This window comes from Salminus brasiliensis, chromosome 7 (assembly GCF_030463535.1).
Source record: "Salminus brasiliensis chromosome 7, fSalBra1.hap2, whole genome shotgun sequence".
Classification (NCBI taxonomy): Eukaryota; Metazoa; Chordata; class Actinopteri; order Characiformes; family Bryconidae; genus Salminus; species Salminus brasiliensis.
Genome location: NC_132884.1, coordinates 40,891,605 through 40,918,205, shown reverse-complemented (window position 1 = coordinate 40,918,205; position 26,601 = coordinate 40,891,605). Strand labels below are relative to the sequence as shown.

General features: G+C 43.0%; 2 protein-coding genes across 2 annotated transcripts in view; one reads left to right on the top strand and one right to left on the bottom strand.

Annotated features, from left to right (window-relative positions):
- The window catches only part of gxylt2 (glucoside xylosyltransferase 2), a 35,282-nt gene extending 23,370 nt beyond the window's left edge, over positions 1-11,912 (bottom strand). The window contains exon 1 of the mRNA XM_072684916.1: positions 11,501-11,912. Within this exon, the coding sequence (XP_072541017.1) occupies positions 11,501-11,763 (263 nt within the window). The 5' untranslated portion in view covers positions 11,764-11,912. The remainder of the gene's footprint in view (positions 1-11,500) is intronic.
- A 3,143-nt stretch (positions 11,913-15,055) lies between these two features.
- The window catches only part of shq1 (SHQ1, H/ACA ribonucleoprotein assembly factor), a 76,191-nt gene continuing 64,645 nt past the window's right edge, over positions 15,056-26,601 (top strand). Inside the window, exons 1-5 of the mRNA XM_072683216.1 lie at positions 15,056-15,139; positions 18,564-18,740; positions 19,963-20,027; positions 25,906-26,028; positions 26,140-26,306. Coding sequence (XP_072539317.1) covers positions 18,598-18,740; positions 19,963-20,027; positions 25,906-26,028; positions 26,140-26,306 — 498 coding nt within the window. The 5' untranslated portion in view covers positions 15,056-15,139; positions 18,564-18,597. The remainder of the gene's footprint in view (positions 15,140-18,563; positions 18,741-19,962; positions 20,028-25,905; positions 26,029-26,139; positions 26,307-26,601) is intronic.

The window sequence follows — 26,601 nt, the reverse complement described above, 5'->3', positions numbered from 1 at the left end:
GGGGGGGGGGGGGGGGATGGGGGGAGGGAGGGAGAGAGAGAGGGAGGGGAAAAAAGGGAAAGACATCAAAGGATAGGCAAACTCTCTCTCCCTCTCTCTGAAAGTCAAACGTGGACCTTGAAAGCCGGGCACGTAGGACGTGATTGTGGAGCAGCAGAACCATCTTCACGCACAGCGCTGTCTTTTCAGCCTCCCTGAGACGCAACCACACGACACACTTCAGACGAGACGAGGGGGTGAGGGAGGGCTGTTGTCTCTGCTTTGAAGGCTTATGTTCCCTTCGCAAAAACGCCTCGCACGCTTACAGCAGGATAAATTACGGGAACTAGGCCAACGCTCTGCTTTTAAAGCTAAAACAACCAAAAGAAAAATATTTTCTGCTAAACAGAATAAATTTATCACGAAGAGCAGACAAAAAACACCTGGGATACCATAGCAACCACTTAGCAACACCATAAAAAACACCTTGAAACCACTTAGCAATACAACAGCAACCACTTAACCACGTTTTGGCTCAAATTTGGGAAAACAACCATGCTAGTTAGTAGACGTTATACACAGATGTAATACCCTCTGGGTCTACCAGGGGGCAGCATATATAAAAGCCCTTTAGAAAAAATTTAGCCCATATCATAGAAATATTAATTTTTTTAGATCCCAAGCTCCAAAAAAAGAGCCAATCATGCCACACCATGAAGTTAATAACATTGATTATCTGGTTCCAGTGGCTCCTGTCAAGAGGTGGGATCCACATATGTACAAGTGTAAGAATCTCAGACAGGAACCGAGCTCTAGAGGTTCTAGACGGCAGGTCTTGTGGGGTGTTCCTGGTCTGCAGTGGTCAGTACCTACCAAAAATGAGTGCTCCAAGGAAGGACAGCCGGTGAACCCGGCGACAGGGTCATGAGGGCTCAAGGCTCATTGATGTGATCCATGGAGGCCCCGCCCACCTCACAACTTACAGGACTTTTGGGAGTCTTTTGGGTGCCAGATACTACAGGACACCTTTTGATGTCTTAAAACAATAAATATATTGAGAAATCTATAAAGAAAAGCTCCCTTCTGTCTTTGTATATTCTGTAGTTTGTGTATATTTTGTGTGTAGTTTTGTATTTATTATAATTATTTTTATATAACTTTATTTTAATATGTTTAGTATGTATATAGTTTTGTTCTCCTGTAGAGCATCAACCTGAGCCTCACCACAAGCATTTCAATGCATAAATGTCCTGACATGTTGTGCAAATGACAAATAAACCTGAAACCTGAAACCTGACACTATAATAAATTTGATTTGAATTATTTGGGTAAATGAGATGTAGAATTCAGACATTTAAGGTGTTTTAGGTGACTTGTAGAAGATTAACAGGCCTGCAACAAAACATAGAGGCTTTTTTTTTTAATGTACGTATCAGCTGATGCTGATTGGATATGGATGTAAAGATTGGAACAAAAGCACCTGGACCAGAATTACAGCAAATACAGTCAAATGGCTCAAATACAGAAGTCCTAACATTGTGCTCTTCTGGGGTTTAATCTAGAACCATTTGGGAACCTTTACTTTTCTATGTAAGTCAATGTAGATCTGTTGTGGTGGCTCAGCGGTTAGAGCGCCGGGATATCGATAACAGGGTTGTGGGTTCGATTCCCGGGCTTGGCAAGCTGCCACTGTTGGGCCCTTGAGCAAGGCCCTTTACCCTCTCTGCTCCCCGGGTGCTGGAGTTGGCTGCCCACCGCTCTGGGTGTGTGTGTGTACTCACTGCCCCTAGCTCACTAGTGTGTGAGTGTGTGTTCACTACCACAGATGGGTTAAATGCGGAGGACCCATTTCGCTGTACAGTGCACACTGAACAGTGACAAATACGTGCACCTTTACCTTTTTAGTCTCCTTATAGACAGAAGGGTTACTACGTTCTTTAAAACAGTGGGTCTTCCAAGGTGATCAGGGACAGCCCTGGTAAAGGCCGACTTTAGGAACCATTTAAAAGCTTTCAGGCTAAATCGTTCTTCACATAACAGGAAAGTAGGGCTGGGCAATACGGTAAAAATACCAGATCACGGTATTTAACAACGTTTTTCGCGATACATGATATTTATCACAATACATATTGATATATAATCACAGACTAAAAACATCAGTAGCTACAGATTCTTATAAACTACTATTCAGATCCTCTCCAGGACTGAATACAGTGATTTATACTCTATAACATCTGCTGCTCTTCATCTAATGAACCCAGTCTAATTACACTGTTAGTAATGTTAGAAACCTGCAGCTGATCAGTAGATGTTTATTAAGCACTAACAGTCTCCTCCATATGATTAGAGAAGCTTATTATCGTGATCATTTTTGTTATCATGATACAATAAAATAAATGCCCAGCTCTACAGGAAAGCCTAATGCACACGGTTCCTTTTCCAGCCCTTCTGGTTTGGGAGTTCAGCTTCTCAAAAAAAAAAAAAAAGAAAAGAAAAATCATCTGCCTGCCAGACGTCCCCGAGAACATATATCTTGAGGTAAGTTCGGCATTTCCTTTCCAACCCAATATAACCTGGCAGCCGTTCAGCATCCAGATTTAATCCATATAACTACGCTAAAAACAAACACACGGGTGTATCGAGTTACAGTGCCCAGTGCTACTCAGGCCAGAACCCATACAGTACTCCATGATCCCTCTTTCATCAGCTCCCAGTCTCAGAACACAATGCTCCCAGTGAGCTGATCACGGAGTCCGCAGCCCGATTCGGCACATCTGGAAGGGCTTAAGTGGGCGGGGAAGGTTTTTGGACGCTGGTTACTGCAGGTTCCTACAACGGGTAATAATCAGGTTAGGCCCTGCCATTACTGGTATTTGCAGCACAAGCTAATGTGAGGTAGGTCCCTCACTAAGCTGCTTCCCTGCGTTCCACCAACGAGACGAAGATCTTCTGGAGCCAAACAAACCAAAATGTGCTCAAGCCGAGCTCTGAACTTTCCCGTATCGAGGAGAAACCCAGGAGGAATCCATCAAAGCTTCCTCAAACTGCAAAAATGCTGCGACTTTCAGCTCGGTATGAAAATCCTCTCCTCTCTCCGTGTGCGGGAACAGAGCCAGAGCTTTTCAGCAAGCTTTTAACCGCACATCCCAAACGGCCAACTGATTTAACACTCTCACTCTCTCTCTCGCTCTCTCTCTCTGTCTACCTCACGATCTGAGCCTCCACTGCCAAGAGCTGCTTTTTTCTCCATGCCATCCTTGGCTCGAAACAACCCTGCTGTGTTAAAAATAAATAAATAAATAAAAGGCTGGAGAAAGTAGGAAAAGTTTCATTTTCGACTCCGGCGAAACTCATCAGGATGCTCGGGCGAGCGAGGAGAGCGTTTTCTGGAGCTCTGCGAGGAGAAAGCGAGGGAGGGGGAAGCTCTAAGTCTTCCCAGATGACATGTTTATTGGCCTATGTAACGTGCCTGACCGTTTGCCTCCGGGGCCGCGGCACAGTCGGGTTCCAGATGACGGCGAAAGGTATTTGTTGAAAACGCTTGATCTAGAACCGCCGGGCCTAGTCAGTACTTGTTCTGCAGTGCTGCGAAACACTCAGATCTTTCGTGACATCTTAGCTACAGTGTCGTCGTAGTTCCAACGCAAAGATAAATAAAAAAAATAATCATTAAAACGTAGAAACCAAACAGGTCTTGGTTGATTGACTGCAGCCTAAAGGGTTTCAGAGAACCGGTACTTTACGTACACCCCGTGCCAAAACCAGCCGCCGTGTTTCATGCACAGCGTTACTTTTGGATGCATGATTTTAAAGATTTATCTGGGTAAATCAGATGGAGGAGGCAGGTTTGGGAGGTCTTGGGAGGCCTTTAGAAGTTTTAGGAGTTTGCAACCAAAGGCTTTACACTAGACCTGCACCAACCGAGGAGTCATGTAGATGTAGATAATAAATAAAGATCTAAATTCACCTGGTTCAGCATTAAAGCCTTAAAAATACAGTAAAATGAATAAATGCAGGTGTTTTAGTGCAGAAGTCCAACATCTAAACATTCTGCTCTTCTGGAGTTACATTCTACTACCCTCTTAAACCCACAGCAAGGTCTTACACTCCAAAATATATGGGTTCTTGTTTGTTTTGTTTTCTTGGTTAGAACCGAGTTCTAGGAAAAACTGTTTAATGGAAATAGAAGCTTTACCTTATGTAGAGGTTCTTCAGTATTTGAAGAATAAAGATGAAAGACTTTCAGCATAAGGTAAAGAACCTTTAAAGGTTATTTACCTATTAAACGTTTTCCTAGAACTGCGTAAGTAGCTAAAGAACCATTGAGGAACCTCTATTCGATCTGATAGGAACCTCATCTTAAGGTAAAGGTTCTATACTTATTAAGATTAAGAAGTACATCCAAGCCCAGAACCATCAAAGAACCTCTATTTTTAAGACTGTGGGACATTAGATCAGAAAGGGTTAAAGATTAAAAGAACCTCAACATAAGATAAAAGTTCTACACAACTTACAATTTCTTCTAGAACTGTTTAAATAAACCAAGAACCATTGAGGAATCTCTATTTTTAAGACCATGGGACATTAGATCTGATAGGGCTGCAGACGAAAGAACCTCATCATATGAATTAAGATTTTACCTAGAACTGTATTTCCAAGCCCAGGACCATCGAAGAACATCAGTTTCACAGACTGCGAGACATTAGATCTTAGAGGGTAAAGATTAAAAGAACCTCAACATAAGGTAAAGGATCTATACAAGTTACAATTTCTCCTAGAACTGTTTACATAAACCATTAGATAAACAAAGAACCACTGAGGAACCTCTATTTTTAAGACTGTGGGACATTAGATCAAACATGGTTTAAGATTAAAAGAACCTCAACATAAGGTAAAGGTTCTATACAAGTTACAGTTTCTCCTAGAACTGTTTACATAAACCAAGAACTATTGAGGAACCTCCATTTTTAAGACTGTGGGACATTAGATCAAACAGGGTTTAAGATTAAAAGAACCTCAACATAAGATAAAGGTTCTACAGAAGTTACAATTTCTCCTAGAACTGTTTAAATAAACCAAGAACCATTGAGGAACCTCTATTTTTAAGACTGTGGGACATTAGATCTGATGGAGCTACAGACAAAAGAACCTCAACATAAGGTAAAGGTTCTATACAAGTTACAATTTCTCCTAGAACTGTTTACATAAACCATTACATAAACAAAGAACCACTGAGGAACCTCTATTTTTAAGACTGTGGGACATTAGATCAAACATGGTTTAAGATTAAAAGAACCTCAACATAAGGTAAAGGTTCTATACAAGTTACAGTTTCTCCTAGAACTGTTTACATAAACCAAGAACTATTGAGGAACCTCTATTTTTAAGACTGTGGGACATTAGATCAAACAGGGTTTAAGATTAAAAGAACCTCAACATAAGGTAAAGGTTCTATACAAGTTACAGTTTCTCCTAGAACTGTTTACATAAACCAAGAACCATTGAGGAACCTCTATTTTTAAAACGGTGAGACATTAGATCTGAGATACAGATGAAAGAACCACATCATAAGGTAAAAGTCCTATAGTAATTAAGATTTTCTCTAGAACTGTATATCCAAGCCCAGAACCACTGAGGAACCTCTATTTTTAAGACTGTGGGACATTAGATCAAACAGGGTTTAAGATTAAAAGAACCTCAACATAAGGTAAAGGTTCTACACAAGTTACAATTTCTCCTAGAACTGTTTAAATAAACCAAGAACCATTGAGGAACCTCTACTTTTAAGACTGTGGAACATTAGATCTGATAGAGCTACAGACAAAAGAACCTCAACATAAGGTAAAGGTTCTATACGAATTAAGAATTTCCCTACAACCGTATATCCAAGCCCAGACCATGTGACATTACAGCTGACATGGTTAAATATTAAAGAACCTCAACATAAGGTAAAGGTTCTACACAAGTTACAACTTCTTCTAGAACTGTTTACATAAACCAAGAACCATTGAGGAACCTCTATTTGTAAGACTGAGACATGAGATGATAGAGTTAGAGATGAAGGAACCTCATCGTAGGGCAATGGTTCTTTACAAATTAAGATTTCTCCTAGAACTGTATATCCAAGCCAAGAACCATTTAGAGCTCTTTATTTTAAAGACTGGCACAGAGTAAAGGTCTTATATGAATTAAGATTTTCAGACTGTGAGACATCAAAGCTGACTGGGTTAAATATTAAAGAACATCATCAAAGGGTAAAGGTTCTACACAAACTAGGATTTTTTGAAGAACCGTACAAGTAAGCCGAGAACCATTTAGGACCCTATGAGAGATTAGATCTCAAAGGGTAACTGATTAAAAGAACCTAATGTTAAGGTAAGGGTTCTACAATAATTAAGATTATCAGTAGGAATGTATTTCCAAGCCAAGAACCATTGAGGAACCTTTATTTTGAAGACAGTGGGGCATTAGATCTGACAGGGTTAATAAAGGTTCTGAGAACCTTCATTTTTAAGAGTCTATTTAGACTAGTTTGACTAAAGTGCCTCATCAAGAACCGTCGGGCCTAGTGTACCGCAGAGCCCTCTGACAATTTACAGTAAATTTAATTTTGGGTTATAAACATATGATTTTCCAGTAACGGTTCTATGTGTGTGTGTGTGTGTGTGTGTGTGTGTGTGTGTGTGTGTGTGTGTGTGTGTGTGTGTGTGCAAGAAAGACAAACCGGCTGGCCATGTGAGCGAGCACAGCTTTCTTGCTTCACCGTCATTTTGGCATACACACCCGTAAGCACTGACTTACAGCAGAGGGGATCCGAGCCAAAAGAGCAGATCAGCCTTACCTCATAAACCGGATTAAACCGGATCTCCAATTTCATCTAACTTAATCCATCAGGAATATTCCGAGGCCTTTCCAAAGCTCACTCTCAGTTTTCATGAGTGTATCGCTGAACTGCTGCCTGTGAAAGCGGGATGTTTTGCTGGACCCTCTGCACTACGCTGGGGAAGCTTATGATAGTCACATAATCTGGACTTCTGTCACTTTAGTGGACTCCAGTGGAGGTCCATAAATCTGAAAATTAAGGGATCTGATGATAGCACCCCTGGGAAAGCTTTTTTTTTTTTAGTGTTGGGAGACTTGTAGGCTATGGCTAGACTGACCTAACACATCCTATATACCTGATTATAACAGACAGTATAGATAGATCACCCTCTTCTGCAATCCGAATCTCTTAATGCGGAGTATCAGCCGATCCGATCTCAGTTTAGATCAGACGAGCTGCTGATTAATCCGATCAGTAAAATCTCTTTATTTTCAGTCTCAGTTTCTATAATCAGACTTTCTGGACTGACTGATTTAGTTTAGTCGTCTTTTTTAATTAAAATGATGTTTTATAGTGTTTAATATCTGATAATCCAGTCTGATCTCCTCACTGACCAATCAGCTCCCAGCTCCTTCACAACACTGCAGTCTAATCACACACTACACACATGTGTATGTATGTGTGTAGTGGTGGTACACACTCTGGACTGGTATCTGTGGTTGTTGGTCTACTGGTGTGTAGTAACTGGTTTATAGTGGGTGAATGTGCTGTGTGTGTGAGATTAGGGTTTCTATAGTGTGTGTGTATGTGTGTGTATTAGCATTAGCATTAGCATTAGCCTACACTCGGTTCTGAATGGGTTCTTCAGTGCTGGTTTATAAACAGAGAAAAGCGAGTGCCGGTTCTGCGGTTCTCCCGCTGGTAAAACAGAGCGTTTCAGTGAGAGTTTTATAATTGGTCAGATATTATGGTCTGTTTTCAGGTTCCACTGTGAAATAGCTCCACTCTGCAGAACCTCAACTCCTTTATTTACCTTCTGAGAACGTCCACACTGCTGCAGCAGCCGCCGGCTGGGCTGGATTGGATTAAAATAGCCAATACCCGATCCATTAAAATACACCTGGATCAGACATCCCTAATTACAACCATATTAAACATCACACCAGTACACTTTACCACCATACACCCCCTCCCCCACCTGTACCAGCCCTACACCATAACACCAACACCACATGTATTGGGACACCTGCTCATTGTTCAGTGTTTCTTCTGAAATCAAGGCTATTAAAAAAGGTTTGTCCTGCTTTTGTTGGAGTAACTCTACCAGATTGCTGTGAGAATTTGATTGCATTCAGCGACAAGAGCGTTAGTGAGGTCAGGCTGTTGGATGATGATCACCACCCCACCTCATCATCCCCACCACTCCAGCTCATTTCCACTGCTCCACAGCTCAATGCTGGGGGGCTTCCCACCCCTCTAGCCCACGCCTGGCTTCAGGCATCATGGTGCCAATATGGTCATCAGTGTTTATCTGCTCCAGAGAGTCCTATTCTATTGGCAGTACGTCTAGCACATCTGTGTCAGTAAAGGGTGCACCTTAAAAATAGCTGGACTGGGGCTTAGAAACTCAAGCTGTTGGCATACTGGATATTACTCAGTACTTTTGGGCCCAGTTAGCCGACTGACTGGGCCCAAAAGAGACCAGTGGCTTCCAATATAGCGAGTTATGGAATTCAACACACACTTCAGCCAAAGCCTCTAAAAGAGCTTCTTCGTCCCAGACCTGCTGAGTCGTCCACTTCCCTCTCTCCAAGTTCAGAAATACACTTGAGCCGTTGACTTTTTCCACAAGAACTTTTGACACCACTCAAAGCATTTCAACAGCAGCACTTTAAGAGAGCACGGGATTTCAGCGTGTCAGCACATAGCTCGCTCGCTCTCTCTCTCTCTCTCTCTCTCTTTCTTTCTAAAAGCGTACAGCTCGACTATAGCATAAGGGAAGTGATGTGATGCACCATCAGGGACTTGTTTGTCTGTCTCGGCCCAGTGAGGCAGGAAGTCTGGCTGAGGGAGGATGAGCGTGAATAGAGGGGTGGGCAGGGGGGGACGGGGACCTGTTGGTGTTAATCAAGCCTAAATCAAGCAACAGGTCGAGCTCAAACACACACACACACACACACACACACACATCCTCACCTACCGTTGTCTGTTTTATTGCAAGCCTTATTTTTCCAAACTCACGCTTGGTGAGTCGCTGAGTGGACATCGTCATTTCCCTGGGGCTGCTGTGACCTCCATCAGCTAGCAGTGTGGGTGTGGACACAGAGGGGCCAAAGGTTTCATATGTGTGGAAACGATTAGAGAGCCACAATAATAACAGAATTTTACTGATATCTGCAGATCATTTCTAGGCTGATTTGGACAGATTATTAGGTCTGATATTTGAATAAAAAAAAATATATAAAATCTGCATTTTTATTGTTATTAATTTTACTGTATTTATAATCCTCCACTTATATTTCTCTGTAGATGATCTAGGTGGGTTACACAATTGGGACAACTGGGATAATTGTGCAAGCACTGGCATCAGCACACGCCATCCATCAGCCATAATATTAAAACCACCTAGTGGCTAGTATTGTGAAGCCAATGTGCCAGCTATAGGACCTCTGGAGGTTTCCTGGTATGGTGTCCTGGGCCTCCATGAGCATCAATGAGCCTTTGGTGCCCATGACCATGTCGCTGGTTTACTGGGTACTGACCACTGCATACCAGGACCACCCCACAAGACCAAGGCCTGAAGTTCTGGAGACGTTAGTTCTTGCCAAAGTGTCTCAGATTCTTACTCTTGACCATTTTTCCTGCTTCAGCACCTTCATCGCCTTCAGGAACTGACTGTTCAATGATGTTGAGGTCTGGGCTCTGGGGTCAGGTCTTTGTTTGGTTTGTCTGGCTGCTTTTCTCAGTAAGAGCTTCTTGCTCAGTGGTCTTGGTCTTGGTTTTAAGACCTGAAGTGAGATCCATCATCTCTCAAAGATGAAAGCTTTTGAAAGTGCTGTTTATTAGATAGGGGGGGTGGTTTTAGTGGTCTACCATGTTTTGTGTGGTTGTGATGGGTCCAGCTGTAAGCTGTAAGCTCTGTAAGCTCTTCTACCTACTTACTTACCTGCTCTAATCCTTCTCCTCAGAAAGATCTTCTCAAGCTCAACACACTACCCACTTGCACGGCACTGCAGGTAAATACAGTGAAAAATACTGCATATCAGCCCACGGTCCCCATATCGGACCATCCTTAGAAATAATTACATAGAAGGTCGTGGTGGAATATCAAGCAGCTGGGGGTACAAAAAGGTTCTAACGTCACTTAATAAAGACCATCAAAATCAAAGCCACCAGTCCATCCACTCCTAATCCAGTGAGACCAACAATTAATTCCCTTTCTACAGTTCACTGAACGAAGGTCTGGATAATGCTCCTCCATCTGAGACAGCCCGAAGGACCTGGCTCGCTCAATTAGGCCGAGCTGCCGGTCATTGATTTTGTCCTTCTCTCAACGCAGCCCACAGGAGCCTTCGCAAATGAGCCAAATCTCTTCAAGGTGACCTCAGGTCAGGCTTGACAGGAGGGCAACTTTTGATAAACGCTCAGCCGGGCGCTGAGGTCAGATGAGCTTTAATCAAAGCTGCCTCCTGAGACTGGCGAGGGTCAAGGTCTCAGCTCTGCCTGCCTTTACCTCATGTTGATGCAGCATGACTAGAATTCATTTGCCGGCTGTTTGCATCTCCATTCGCGCCTTGATGCATCAAAGCTCGCTCAGACATCCACAAATGAGGAGGCTGAAGCTTCGTGGCCACTGAAATTACAGTGCCCTGGCTTATCCATGCTACAAATGTCCTTGAGGGTGCAGAATAAGGCTGGTTTTGAGCCAAACATGGGGCTTTTTTGAGGATGTTGGGGGCAAAGGCTGTGCACCAACTGGACGGAGAACATAAAAAGCAAGCAAGCATGCATGCATGCATGAGGCTCGAGTTCCCACAGCTAGTTAATGCAGCCAGAACCACAAGCATGCCTGCAGCAGGGTTCGTGTGGCTGTGGTGGTTGCAGCAGACCTCTGGAACTGAACCATCTAATGAGTAATGAAGGGAGAATGTCCTACCCCAGCTTCAGGCCTGACAGGAGGGCAAACTTCTAATCAAAGCTGACGGGGTCCAAGGTCTCAGCTCTGCCAGCCCTTTACCTCATGTTGATGCAGCATGACTAGGACTAACTTGCTGGGTGTTTGCATCTCCATTTGCACCTCAATGCAGCAGATTAGGAGCATGCATGCATCAGAAGCATGCTCGGATGACCAGGAAGCACCATGCATTGGCTTATCTAAGACACCCACACTCCTATGTCCTCGAGGGTGCAGGATAAGGCTGGTGCTTGGCCAATGAGGGGTCTGTTTTGAGCATGTTAGGGACAAACGCTGTGCACGAGCTTTGAAGGAGAATGCATAAAACGGTGCATGCATGCATGCATGCACGCATTAATTCATTCATTAGGCTTGAGTTAAATTCCAGTACTTGGTCAGCACTAGTCCATGCAACCACAACCACATGCATGCATGAGTTTGCACGGTCAGTGCAATGCTCTGGTGGTCGCAGCAGACCCCTGGAACTGAACCATCCAGTGAGTAATGAAGGGACAATGTCCTACCTCAGCTTCGGGCTGACATTGCCTTCTCTGCTGGCTATCCTGGCTTCTTTTCGGTTTGGACGGACCTGCTGCGGAGGGTCTCCGCGAGACTCCTTGCCCGGAGAGATCTTCACGCGCTGGGGAGAAGATGGAAACTGCTCGTCCTTCTCCTCCTCAACTTCTCTCAACGGAGGCTCGTCCCCGCCGTTGCCCCCCAAAAAGTACAAAAGTAGGAAAACTCCGAAGCACACCGCGACCACCACGACTCTGCAGTGGACCCTCATCGTGGAGAACCGAGCCGGGCGCCCTCCGCTGCATGGAGGGGTCGCGTTAGGGAGCCGAGCTGGGGGACGAGGCGTGTTGGGGAGGCGCTGCCATACTTCTGCAGTTGTATTGTGAAGAAGGAGCAGATCCTCCAGCTCAGCTCAGCTCAGCTCAGCGCCCAGATCATCCACGTAAATGAGTCTCTGGAGGAGGGACCTCAGCTCCTTACCGTAATACCTGGAAAACGCGTGTCCACGGCGCTGCACTGCTGAATACACACTGCTGTGGAAAAGCCACAGTCTTATTTCAGAGGTTTTAGACCCTCAAACACATTTTATTATGATATAAAAAATTAAAATCTATAAGGAGAGCTTTTCTGTCCCTAGGTATTAAATTCATGTTAGAAATACTTTATTACAATGTGCTGCACCACCATACTTTCACACTTCTCTGCAACCCAGCCAGCATGTGCATGAAACGTGGGCTAGGTGGGTTCCAGGTGGGCATGGGCTTTGGGTGGGTTTGTACCTGTGTCCCAAATGGCCCCTGTTGTTACAGCCCACCGTAATCTCACATGCTTCCTATCTAGAACCCATTTGGCAGTGTACAACCCAGATGAGGTATCTCCTGATCCCATCACTGACCCTGGTGGGCATCCAGATGTTGTGCCAATGTGAAACCCGAGGAGTCCCAGTTGGGCTTCCCAAATGGCCCCCTTTGTTACAGCCCACCATAATCTCACATGGTCCTATCTAGAACCCATTTGGCAGTGTACAACCCAGATGAGGTATCTCCTGATCCCATCACTACCCCGGTGGGCATCCAGATGTTGTGCCAACGCGAAACCCGAGGAGTCCCAGTTGGGCTTCCCAAATGGCCCCCTTTGTTACAGCCCACCATAATCTCACATGGTCCTATCTAGAACCCATTTGGCAGTGTACAACCCAGATGAGGTATCTCCTGATCCCATCACTGACCCTGGTGGGCATCCAGATGTTGAGCCAACGCAAAACCCGAGGAGTCCCAGTTGGGCTTTCCAAATGTCCCCTACTGTTACAGCCCACCGTAATCTCACACGGGTCCTATCTAGAACCCATTTGCCAGTGTACAACCCAGATGAGGCCCAAGTTCAACCCCTCCTGATCCCATCACTGACCCCAGTGGGCATCCAGATGTTGTGCCTACGCAAAACCCAGAGAGTTCCAGTTGGGCTTCCCAAATGGCCCCTATTGTTACAGCCCACCGTAATCTCACATGGGTCCTATCTAGAACCCATTTGGTAGTGTACAACCCAGATGAAGCCCAAGTTCAACCCCTCCTGATCCCATCACTGACCCTGGTGGGCATCCAGATGTTGTGCCAACGCGAAACCCGAGGAGTCCCAGTTGGGCTTTCCAAATGTCCCCTACTGTTACAGCCCACCGTAATCTCACACGGGTCCTATCTAGAACCCATTTGGCAGTGTACAACCCAGATGAGGTATCTCCTGATCCCATCACTGACCCCAGTGGGCATCCAGATGTTGTGCCAATGCAAAACCTGAGGAGTCCCAGTTAAAGGTATAAGTTTAAATTGCACTATTTGTCAGTGTACACTGTACAGCGAAATGTGTCCTCCGCATTTAACCCATCTGGTAGTGAACACACACTCACACACACACACACATGTGTTAGGGGCAGTGAGTACACACACACCCAGAGCGGTGGGCAGCCAACTCCAGCGCCCGGGGAGCAGAGACAGTAAAGGGCCTTGCTCAAGGGCCCAACAGTGGCAGCTTGCCGAGCCTGGGAATCGAACCCACAACCCTGTTATCGATATCCCGGCGCTCGAACTGCTGAGCCACCACTGCCCACCACTGCCCAAATGGCCCCTATTGTTACAGCCCACCTTAATCTCACATGGGTCCTATCTAGAACCCATTTGCCAGTGTACAACCTAGATGAGGCCATCCTGATCAGATCACTGACCCTGGTGGGCATCCAGATGTTGAGCCAATGCGAACTTTCTGAGTCCCAGCTATGATTCCCAAATGGCCCCTATTGTTACAGCCCAAATTTAACCCCTCCTGATCCCATCACTGACCCTGGTGCCCCCTATTGTTTCAACCCACCTTAGTCTCACATGGGACGTATCTAGAACCCATTTGCCAGTGTACAACCCAGATGAGGTATCTCCTGATCCCATCACTGACCCTGGTGGGCCTTCATATGTTGAGCCAATGTGGAACCTGAGGAGTCCCAGTTGGGCTTTCCAAATGGCCCAACCCAGATTGGGCCCATTCTGGTCTCATCACTGACCCTGGTGGACATCCAAACCTTCATGTCCCCAGTTTGAGCTGCTCAAACATGCCCCACATGACCATGTTAGGTGGGAAATGTTGATGTTGGTGTTGTTACTGCTAAATTTGGCACGAGCAGTTATTAGGTTTTCAGCTGTCAGTGGAGTTGGGTTTACTGGTCGTGACATGGTGCATCATGGACATCATGCCGGAAGTCGGCCTTGGGAGATGAGTCAGTTGTGGTCATGAAGGGATGCGCATGGTCAGCAGTAGTACTCGAATAGACTGTGGCATTCAAGCAATGATTGATTGGTATTAATGAGCCCAAAGAGTGGCAAGAAAACATTTGCCACACCATTACACCCCCCTCCACTTCACCACCCGAATGAGGAGATACACTAGATGTATTATAGGGGGTCCTAATAAAGTGCTTGGTGAGTCTTATGCAAATGAGAAGTAGCTAATCCAGCTCATGCTTCTGACAAAGGCTCATTTAGCAAATTAGGAGCTGTCAGCTGAGTCAGACATAAACCATTGTAATAGTAAGTCCAGTAAAATCACCTGTTATTGAACATTATAATTGACCCTGAATGTCGTGGGTCACGACTGTCGTGTTTCTCAGCCCTGGTCCAGGAAGCCCACTGCCCTGCACATGTTAGTGCCTTTCCTGCTTTACCACACCCACTTTACCCCCAGTAACGTGCTGTTTATGAGCAGATTAGTTGGATCAGGTGTGTTCGGAGTAGGAAAACACTAAATGTGCAGGACAGTGGGCCTCCAGGCTGGTGTGGGTCTTAGGAAAAATGCAGTGCACATCTTCAAGCCATGCAGGTAGTGCACAGATTGGGTTATTTGGAGCCATTTGAATTAGAAAGACCAGCCTTACATAAGAAAGATCCAGTTTAGATACATATTAGGTTAATTTATCCCTGTTTATTCAAAAATAAACAAACAAACAAACATAAAAACTGGTTAAATGACCTGAAATGGAAACAGTATTTTTGCGCTCCTGTATATTAGAGGTGTTACGGTACAAGCATGGACGCCGTGTGGAGCATGAGCTGCTGCATGTGCTCTTGTTTTTCCACGCAGAGGAGAGACAGGGGACAGTGAGACAGGTAAGACGGACAGGTGAGATGGACATACGTGTGGGCAGTAATTCAGCTTTGTCAGAAATCAGCTGGCTCAGTAAACCCAGGGCTTGTGATGATGCTACGGCTGCGAGTCTGTAGTGCAGGCGAGGGGAACAGGCTTACTGAGCGGATGCAGACGCCAGAAACTGCAGGTTTTCAGACACTAGAGAAGAAACTGAGGAGCTTAAAAAGCTTATTAATAATTGTTAGATATTATTAATAATATTCACCACTGTATTTACCACTGTCGTCTTGTCTAAGTGGCTGGAATAACCTGGGTTAGTGGTGTGTAGCCTGTTAGCCAGCCTGCAGAGAGGATGATCCAGCCCAGGTTACTAAACAGGAGTTTATATATATATATCTTTATATTTTATATTGTTTTTGGACTGAATTTAAATAGTTAATAGTTAATTTAGTATTTGATGCTGTTTTGTAATCAGTGCTGCAATAAACATAAGAGAAATAGAGTTAGCTATCCTAGCTCAAAACACAGGGATAAACCAACCCTGGGGTTGAAGTGTGTGGCTCAGTCCAGGGCTGGGCAGTAGGACGATACTTCATCGTATCGTGATGATACAATTTATCGTGATACACAATTACTTATTTATTTTTCTACCCATTTTCTGCCCAATTTGGGATGCCAAGCCTGTACATACTCTCCTGTATCACAGTATTAAGCCCCCCTCTGACACGTGTGCAGCCAGCCAGCAGCGCGCGCCTCCTTATCGAACCGCCGCCACGCAGCTGGAAGGAAGAGCTGTATTCACCCGGCAAACGCTGGAGTGATCTGGGAAGAGAGTGAGACCCTGGGGGCTCTTTCAGGGCCCCTGGCTGGCGGTGGGTAGCATCATAGCGACAGCTAGTGACATTAGTGAGGCCCTATCTGACACGTGTGCAGCCAGCCAGCCAACCAACACACCTGGATGGCAGTACCCAGCTCCAGCAGACGCCAGTGGCGTGATGGAGTGATGTGGGGTGCTCAGGGCCTCGGCTGCTGGTGTCTAGCAGCATGACTGGGATTCGAACCAGCGATCTTCTGGTCATAGTGACAACTAGTGACACTAGTGAGAGCTTCACATTTCACCACCAACCGTGTAATTTTATATATTTACACACACATATGTATATGTGTGTGTATGTATGTGTATATTTATTTATATATATATATATATATATATATATATATATATATATATATATATACACACACACACACACGTATGTGTGTATTTTCTATATGTATACATTATTTGTATATATATATATATATATACATATATATATATATATATATATATATATATATATATATAGACACGCATGTATGTGTGTCATTTATATATAATTAATATATATATATATATATAATGTGTGTGTGTGTGTGTGTGTGTGTGTGTGTATTTACACAGTTTATATAGTGAAAATATCTTTAAATAATCTTCACTAAGAGCTGATCCTATAAATTTCACTAGTGCTACCTTTGCATGTCCAAAAGTATCCAGACACACTGTCTGATGACTGATTTCAGCTATTTTTAGGAGCCTAGATCATATAAAACTGAATTTTTCAGATTTTCCCCAAGTAAAAAAAACTTGGCTTAGCCACAAACAGTATTAAACGTTCTGCAGATAAAACTCACTCCTGTCTCTAACCTACAAAAGACTCTCCTTTCTCTGTACTGCACTTTATTTATCTGATAGTGTCTCAGAACAACCTGTACTACCGTCTCAACCAGTGACTCCTCTGTTCTCCATATTTATATCTATTTAATCCAGCCTGCACTGTTCTTTACTGCTGCACTCAGCACTTTACCTTAAATATACAACTCTGCACATGTTAGGTTTACAGGTGTGTGTGTGTGTGTGTGTGTGTGTGTGTGTGTGTGTGTGTGTGTGTGTGTGTGTAGGTAGGTAGGTTGGGTGTGTTTGTTACTTCTGTAATGTCAGTTATCGCTATTGATTTAAAGCCGACCTGATTTCCAAAAAGCTCATTTTTAGAAGCTTGAGCCCACCAGCGCCCCCTAGGCTGTTGTAAAGGGTTACGCAGCTTCAAAGGTTTTACGGACATTGTCCTGTTTGCTTCCAGGGTTTGCTGGTTTAATTAATGGCAGATATTGAGTGCTGTGTTCCCTGAACTGTCACTGGCTGCAATACAAGCCCAACGTATTATCAGTGTGCTTAACAGTTGGGGAGGTAATCTTTGAATGAAATTCTGCACCCCCCCCCCTCAAAAAAAGGTACCTTTGCTTGTTATTACCAAAAGGTTTAACTTCACCAGTCCACAGAATCCGTCAGAGGCTTGTTTAGGTGTTCCTTCAGAGGTTTCTACTGATGGCTCTTTCATGAAGGTCATAGTAAAACAGGGCCTGCTGAATCGTCCTGAAGGCCTTATGCAATCAAATGGGGGTTCTGGGTCACATTTCTAACAGTCCTACAAGCAGTTATCTATTTTCCTGGTTGGTTTAAGCTCCACAGTTCTTGTTAGCTGACATTTCTCAATTACATTCCTGTAGAATCATGTCTTGGCAGTTTAGAGAGGCTCTATAAAGGATCTTTTACAGGACCTTTGTATTTAACTGTTGAAGATTCTGAATATTAAAAAAATTATAGGCTACAAATATGTGATTTATTAAGCCTACAGCAAAAGTACCAAACCATCACCTATTCACCCCCCACTGCCCTCCGTCTGGTTGCTGTACCAAACAGCGGAGTGCCTTAATGTCTCCTTCAAGTCAATAGAGTATAAATGAAGGGGGTCTTCTTCCCCACAGTGATGTTGTCCTTCATGCCCAGTGAAGCCGGCATAAACGTTCACACTAACGGCCACAAGGTGGAGTTGTAAACTGCATTACCGCCACCATGACGCCGGGGTTCAGCTGCAGTGCTCTGGATCTCCTTTTTTTTGGGCTGAAAACATGTAACAGTATAGGACAAAAGTATTTGGACACCTGCTCATTCCATGTTTCTTCTTAAATCAAAGCTGTTTAAAAGAGTTTATTCTGCTTCTGTTGGAGTAATTGTCTCTACTGTCCATAGAAGAAGGCTTTCTACTTGATTTTGAAGGAGCATTGCTGTGAGGATTTGATTGCATTCAGCCACAAGAGTGTTCAATAATGAGGTCAGGATGTTGTCAGGATGATCACCACCCCACTTCACCATCCCCAACTTATCAATCATTCCAGAGACCACAGTTTTTCCGCTGCTCCATAGCTCAATGCTGGGGGCTTTATACCCCTCTATAGCCCACGCCTGGCATTGTGCAGCTGCTTCAGAGAGTCCTATTCTTTTGGCAGTTGAAGTTTACAGCTTTTTGGATTACAGTAGCTTTAAACTGTAGGGTTATTATTCAGCTGTTATATGATGTGATTAAAATATTGTATTTATTTAAAGATTAATTATGACTCTTTCAGCCGCCTGACTGTGGAGTAACTCCGGACAGACAGCATGATCACCCCAGCGTTTGAGCTGAGTCAAGACCCGGACTTCCTCACGCTGGTTATCCGCGTGCCCTACACCCGAACATCCGAGTTTGACGTCTATGTCGATGGAGAGGACTTCAAGTTCTACGCCAAGCCGTATTTCCTCAGGTGAGTGACCTGTGGGTGAAGAGCACGACATATCTCAGGAAATACACTATGACGTAAGTAATCGGACACCTGTCTAAATCAAGGGGATTTAAACAAGCTCTTCCTGCTTTTGTTGTCTCTACTGTCGAGAGAGAAGGCTTTCTACTAGATTTTGAAGGAGCATTGCTGTGAGGATTTGGTTGCGTTCAGCCACAAGAGCGTTAGTGAGGTCAGAGTGTTGGATGATGATCACCGCCCCACCTCAGCGGTTAGAGCGCCGGGATATCGATAACAGGGTTGTGGGTTCGATTCCCGGGCTCGGCAAGCTGCCACTGTTGGGCCCTTGAGCAAGGCCCTTTACCCTCTCTGCTCCCCGGGCGCTGGAGTTGGCTGCCCACCGCTCTGGGTGTGTGTGTGTACTCACTGCCCCTAACACATGTGTGTGTGTGAGTGTGTGTTCACTACCAGATGGGTTAAATGCGGAGGACACATTTCGCTGTACAGTGTACAGTGACAAATACGTGCACCTTTACCTTTACCTTTATCCCCAACTCCCCAGCTTATACCAGAAGTTTTGGATGAAGCACCAACTCAACTCCACTGCTCCACAGCTCAATGCTGGGGGGCTTTATACCCCTCTAGCCCACGCCTGGCATTAGGCAGCATGGTGCCAATAGGTTCATGTCTATCTGCTTTTCTATTGAGTCCTATTCTGTTCTACAGACTGAGCTCAGTAGGGCTGCTAATGTTATTGCAAAGCAAGGGGGCGCTGTTTCTTCCTTAATTTTTAAATTTTGGATATTTATGGATTGCTGGTGAGTTTAAAAATGACACAAATGCACACTAGATGAATATCATTAATATTATAATTATCATTATTATAATAATGCCCAATTGTGCTCTCTCTGACTCTGGACGGTGATGGCAATGCGTCGTTGCTTGGGACATTTTTTTTTACTTTTTCACGTAATGTGAATCTGGCAAGTTCTTATTACATTGTCTTACAGTTGCATTACGATTGGACCAATAGAAATGCTCAATAGAATAGAATTGGCATGTACACTCTAAGTAATGGAGAGCCACACAGTCTCCGCGTTCCCCTGTTGGAAAGCAGCTGTAGCTGCCCAGAAGTTACCGTTTCGATATTTGTACAGTAAAACCAAAAGGATTTAAGACAAATTGGGTCCAAACTTTTGATTATAGACATTAACATATAACTGTTCACCTCTTCTTGGTCCTGTAGGTTGTCTCTGCCTGGAAGAATTGTACAGGATGGAAGGGAAACGGCCTCCTTTGACATTGATAAAGGTAACACCTTCTAAACTGTTCAGGCTACTGACAGTTTTAACACAACCAGATGCACTGCATGGCCAAAAGTATGTAGACCATCTGACTAGCGCACCTAGGCTTCATAGGCTTGTTGGGCATTCTATTCTAAAGCCATGGGCATGGATTTTCACCACTTCACCAAGTGTAAAGTTTTAAAGACAGCAGCATTTCTGACACTTTTAGTATTTGCTTATTTATTATAAGAAACATTCGGGAACTATGTTCTCATGTGCCCAGCAGCCCCATCATTTCTCACTTATTTGATAGAGCTGTATAAGGGACTAATGTTAGACTAGTATGATAAATGTGCATATAAATATAGTGATTGATTCTCAGTGATGACACATTGATGAATAGAGCTACATAGAAAGCTCTATCAAAAGGCTGATTGATTAAACACTGTAATTGTAATTTATTGTAATTAGCAAGGTTTTCAAGCACACCAACAGGTCAGTGTTTGTTGGATACGGGAGAAACGGGAGTCTGATATGTTCAGTAATTTAATTTTTTTTCACAAGCAGATCCTTTAAAGCTCTATATCTCCTTACTTGGCAACGGAGTAAAATTCGGAGTGTATGAATATTCAGGAATGATTGCCTCTGTTGAAGTATTCAATATTTAAAAGTACCAATATTGAAAAACACCTTGTATCTCCATTTTTTACATTTTTGACTTTGTTCCCAAATAATGTTATTAATAATGTTATTAATGTTAGATGTTAATAATGTTATTAATGTTAGATGTTAATAATGTTATTTATAAAACATAATTTGTTAAATTTGTTAAAATTAAAAAAATATATTTATAAAAATTATTTGTTCAAGTTTGAACCGGTAACAAACCCAATTCTTTTTTTTTTTATTATATATGTATATAGTTTAATCAATTTGTTTATTAGGTTTGAACCAGTGACAACCCCTCATTCTTTTAAAATAATAAACAAATTGTTAAATAATAAATAAATTAAATAAATAAATAAAATTGTATATATATATATATATATATATATATATATATGTATATATGTATATATAAATAAATAAATAAATTTAACTTTATTCATTAAGTTTGAACCAGTGCCAAACCCCCATTTTTAAATGTTATTATTTTTTATTACATTGAATATTGAGGAATGATTGCCTCTGTTGAAGTAGTCAATATTTGAAGGACTGATATTGAAAACACCTTGTATCTCTATTTTTACATTTTGTTCCCAGTCTGGTGCTGCCAATTAACCCACCTGTTCGTAGCTCCCCCTAGAACTAGCAATGCTCCTAACACTAGGAGAGTAAAGACCTAACACACGTCTCCTCTGATACATGTTGAGCCTTGATGTTGGTCTTTTTTAACATCACCGGGCAGCCGACGCGCTCAGAGCTAACAAACGCCTGTGCAGACGACATCGCTTACAGGCGACAAGACAAGACCCCCATATTCACCGTTCGTGTCGGACACAGATGGACTTTGTGTCACCCGTCCATTCAGGGAACACACAGCCACACACAGCCACACACACACACACACACACACACACCAGTGAAACACTGTGACAGTAAGCACACATGCCCAGAGCAATGGGCAGCCCTTGCTGCGGCACCTGGGAAGCAGAAAGGGCCCTGCTCAGTGGCAGCTTGCGGGGCCCGGGTATCAAACCCACAACCCTGGAAGAGTTTTAACTGCTGAGCCACCACTGCTTAGGAGTGGTGAGGGGAGAGAGCGCCATCTAGCCGCCTGGAGAGAGCATAGGCAGTTGTGCTCTCTCTGATTTCGGCCGGCAGTGACAAAGCGGCATGGCTCGGGACATTTTTTACTTTTTGGTGTGACGTGAATCTCGCAATTCTTCCTTATGTTGTTTCAAAGTTTCATGACGAATGGACCAATAGAAATGCTCCGAAATGACGGGGTAAAATCTTTCTACATTGACTGCCATTGAAAGTTCACAAAATGAGAAGCACAAAATCCCACAATTTATCACAATTACAATAAAATATGTTTATGCTAAATCCAGTAATATGGATAATTTGGAGGGTAAAGTTATTATTAATAAATAAATAAATAATAATTGTACTAGAATTATTTATTTATTTATGTATTTATTAATTACTAGAACATTTCCTGCCTGGCTACTCTCCTTACAGCTTATTGGATGTTGGAGTATTCTCTGACCATAAAGCAGAAAAAAGGAAAATTGAATTGGTTTCAGATATTGGTGTGTATACCCAGAATGACCCCAGCTGATCTGATCTGGCTCGCTGAGGATTGGACTAATCCACAGTGAAGTAGGGCCTCTTACACACCACTCTACTCAGAGTAACAGATAATGGAAGATCAAGTCCAACCTGATATGCTTGTTCTCACTGCAGTTTGGAAGCCAGGAACTAATCCTACATCACCGCGCCTAAGTTGTACAGCCTTAATACTTTTGGCCTCAGGTCTGAGAGGAGCGAGGAGCCGTGTGCGAGTGGAGCACTGAGCTCAGTTTTGGAACAACATGAAGTCAAATGCAGGAGAAAAACAGTGATGCAACACTTTACTTGAAGCCTCTGCTACCTAACACATACGTTATGGCAGATGTCCTACAGTAAGGGGGGACAAATGAGGACACCCCATGAAAACCTTTGTGTTTTTGAACATATGTGAACATCTGGATGTTTGATAGATCTTTAACAACTGAGAGACGGAGGCAGTCTAACTAAAGTCACACAACTGAAGAAATGTCTGAACCAGGGCCAAACCCCCCTTTCTTTTTTTTTTATGTAATAAAACATTTAATCATTTGTTTAAGTTTGAACCATTGCCAAACCTCCAGTGCCAAACCCCTATTAAAAAAAAGAAGAAAAAAAAAAAAAAAAAAAAATAAATTTATTTAAAATTTTTAATAGGAGTTTCACTGGGGTTTTGGCACTGCTTCAAACTCAAACAAACTATATATATACACACACATATATATATATATATATATATAAAATTATATATATATACACACGCACATTTTGTTTCTTTGTTGGTTTTACCAGTGCCAACCCCCCCAGTAAAACCCCTTTAAAAAAAATAATTATAGAAATGATATTTAAATTATTATTATTCTATTAAAGTTATATATAAATAATTATATATAAATTTGTGTGTGTATGTATGTATGTATGTATATATATATATATATATATATATATATATATATATATATATATATATATATATATATATATATATACATACACATTGTGTGTGTATGTATGTATGTATATATGTATGTATATATAATATATATATGTGTATATATATATATATATATATATATATATATATATATATATATATATATATATATATATGTATATATATGTATGTATATGTATATATATATATGTATGTATATACATATATACAAATTTTCCCTTTCTTTTATTTAGTTCTGCCAATTAACCCTTCTTTTTGTAGCTCCCTCTAGCATTAGCAATGCCCCCGACACCAGGAGGGTAAGGGCTTATCACACGTCTCCTCTGATACCTGTGAATCCAGCCACCTCCTCTTTCCCACCGGCCGCTGATGCAGCATCTCCCGGCCGCTGACCCGCTCAGAGAAACGCGCCGGGTCCCCAGCTACACTGCCAGCTACCTGTGGGGGCCAACATCGCTTTAAGAGTGATGAGGGGAAAGAGCGCCATCTACCCACCCGGAGAGAGCACGGCCACCCAGGCCATAGTGGCAGTAATTAGACCACTGAGCCACCAAGCCGCTGAGTCCCCATTTGAGTCCAGCCTCGGACTAAATTCTGCTGTTTCCATTTTTCCATGGTTTTAAGTGTGGGCTTAGTCTTGGGCTTAGCCTCGGGCTCAGTTCTTTAATCCAGATCTTTTTATTTATTTATTAATGTTGAGAGAAACACAAAGAGTTCAGGAGGTTGAGACCGTCTTCACCGATTGTTCCCTGGTGTCTGGCTCTCATTCTCCAACCCGGCCGAGATTTCACTGATGCTGTGGGACGTTTAATGGGCGGTTTGGGGTCAGGCCTGAAGTAATGAGTCCTCCCTCCACTCTCGTCGTTTCCCCCGCTGTCTGTTGTGACACTTAACTTCCACTCCATTCTTTCCTCTGTCTTTTATCACGCTTATTAATCTCTTATCTATCTCGGCGATGGAAGGCAGAACAGGGGTAGCGACGCGATGGCGCTCGACCTATCCATTGTCGCGCTGACAGGTCCTTTAATGAGCTGTCTGTTAGTGGTTGTAATTACGCGCCGTGGCTATAGACTATAGACTCTCGCTCGACACCTCGTTGGCCTTCTTTCTGCCTCGCCTTCCCCGGCGCACACTGTGAATTATTCAGCGACAGTCAGTCATAAAGAGCTGCTAATTGCCTTCCGTGTTTACACAAGTAATTATAAATCATTCAGATGTCTCGTCAGGGACCTCGGCCAAAGTAATTATCAGCGTAACCGCGTAATACCGTTCTTTAGATAAGCAGAACGGTGGAGTCTTGAGGTTTATTTTTTTATTTTTTTCCTCAAATCCAGCAACAGGTTTTTTTTTCCGTACTTGCCTCCACATGGTCGTGTCTTAATGACGTTCAGGCTGTGAAGTCGTAGTTGAGTCCTGTAGGTGATGCGTGTTAGTAAAAGATGTGAAGCACATTTATTTTAAAATGCTATTTTATATCGATAAATTACACGTTTTCTGTTACAGACCTGGCTAGTGCGCCCCCTAGTGTTCAAAAATTCAATTCTGCTGCATCTCGAAAGCTGAGAGGAGATTTCCTTTATTTCTGCGACATGGCACTGTTGATTCCTGTAGTTGATACATCTTACTAAGAGATGTGAAGCACATTAACTCTGAAAATAAATGCAAATAAACGTATATAGCGATAGATCAATAAACGTTTTAATAAACCTGGCTAGTGCGCCCCCTACTGTTCAGAAATTCAGTTCACACCAGGTTAAGATCCGTGAATTTTCCCGTGCGAAATCTCATGACTTTAAATGAGAATGAGATTTGACTGTGAACTTTAACAAATTAACGAATTTACGCCCCCGACCAATAGAGCTGCTGGTTTGCGGACGTGAAATGCTAAAAGCCAGTGTGACCGGGGCTTGACTCCGTCTCAGCTGATGATGAAGCAGAGAGGATTTTTCCTCTAATCCGGTAAAACTGTTTTAAAATATTATTTATTTATTTATTTATTAATATAACTTTCCTCTACATGGCAGTGTTTTCAGTTTGAAGCAGTGCCAAACCCCCAGTGAAACTCCTATTAAAAAAAATACAAAAATTATATATATAATATAATATACACACATTTTTGTTTGTTTGTTGGTTTTACCAGGGCCAACCCCCGAAGTGAAACCCCTATTTAAAAAAAAAAAAAAAAAAAAAAAAAAAAAAAAGCGCCCCCTACTGTTCAGAAATTCAGTTCACACCGGGTTAATGAATTTTCCTGTGCGAAATCTCATGACTTTCAGTGAGAATGAGGTTTGACTGTGAACTTTACCACATTGACGAATTTACGCCCCCAACCAATGTTAATATTATTTATTTATTTATTTATTTATTAATATAACGTTCCTCTACATGGCAGTGTTTTAGTGATATAGTAATGGCTCTCACTGTGGTTCGCTGGACTCTCAGAGACTCAGCTGATGTTTACATTCAGCAGGTCTGGCAGTGGTCATGCCTGGTCTGTAGAATTGGGTTAACTGGTTGATTTCTTGGGTGATCCAGGTTTTAAATAAAATTGACCACTGCCATCAAGTTCGGACGGGCCGTTCCTGCTTTACCGTCCATAATATTAGAAACAGGAGGCTGAAAGAGGACACTAAACACATTGACCCTTTTTATGTATCCATGCATTCTTGTGTCTCAGGTCTCTTCACGATGCGCGTTCCCAAAGAGAGCGCTGGACAGGACTTCGAGGGGCTTCAGATGCTGACCAGTCTTTTGGCCCCCAAGGGTTCTAGGTCAGCTAAACCCCTGCTTGAGGACGTGGGTATGCCACAATCCAAACAGACTCTTCTACTGGCTTTTCTTTTCTCTCTTTATTTCTGCTGGTGTTTCACACGTTCTTCTCTTCTCCTCCTCTGCCTGGCTATCTTTTGAGGTGCGAGCGGCGGGAACGAGGCAGATCAGGACGACGAAGATGAAGAGGAGGATTTTGATTGGCAGGTAGAGCAGGAGGTGTACGCGGAATCTTCAGAGGACGACCTGAAAAAGCTGCAGAAATACGGCTTTGGAAACCTCAGGACCGGCGTCTTCTCCAGACTGCAGGTAAAGAACATCGCTGGCTCTCTCTGATCTGAGATGCTGAAGTAAACAGAATTTCTGAACCCCAATCTGCAGGGATTTGGAACTTAAGGTAAATAAAGTTCAGCGTTTCATTCCTAGAGCTGTCCCGAACAGCATTTTGGAGGCTTTGATTAGTCGTTTGGATATTTCCACACAGGTACCAACGTATTAATCCAGGAAACCATCCTTAAAAACAATATTTCTGTCAGATTTAGACTAATTTTGTTCAAAAAATTGATTCTGATTAATCTTCTTCTTTGCTGATCTTTGACCCGGC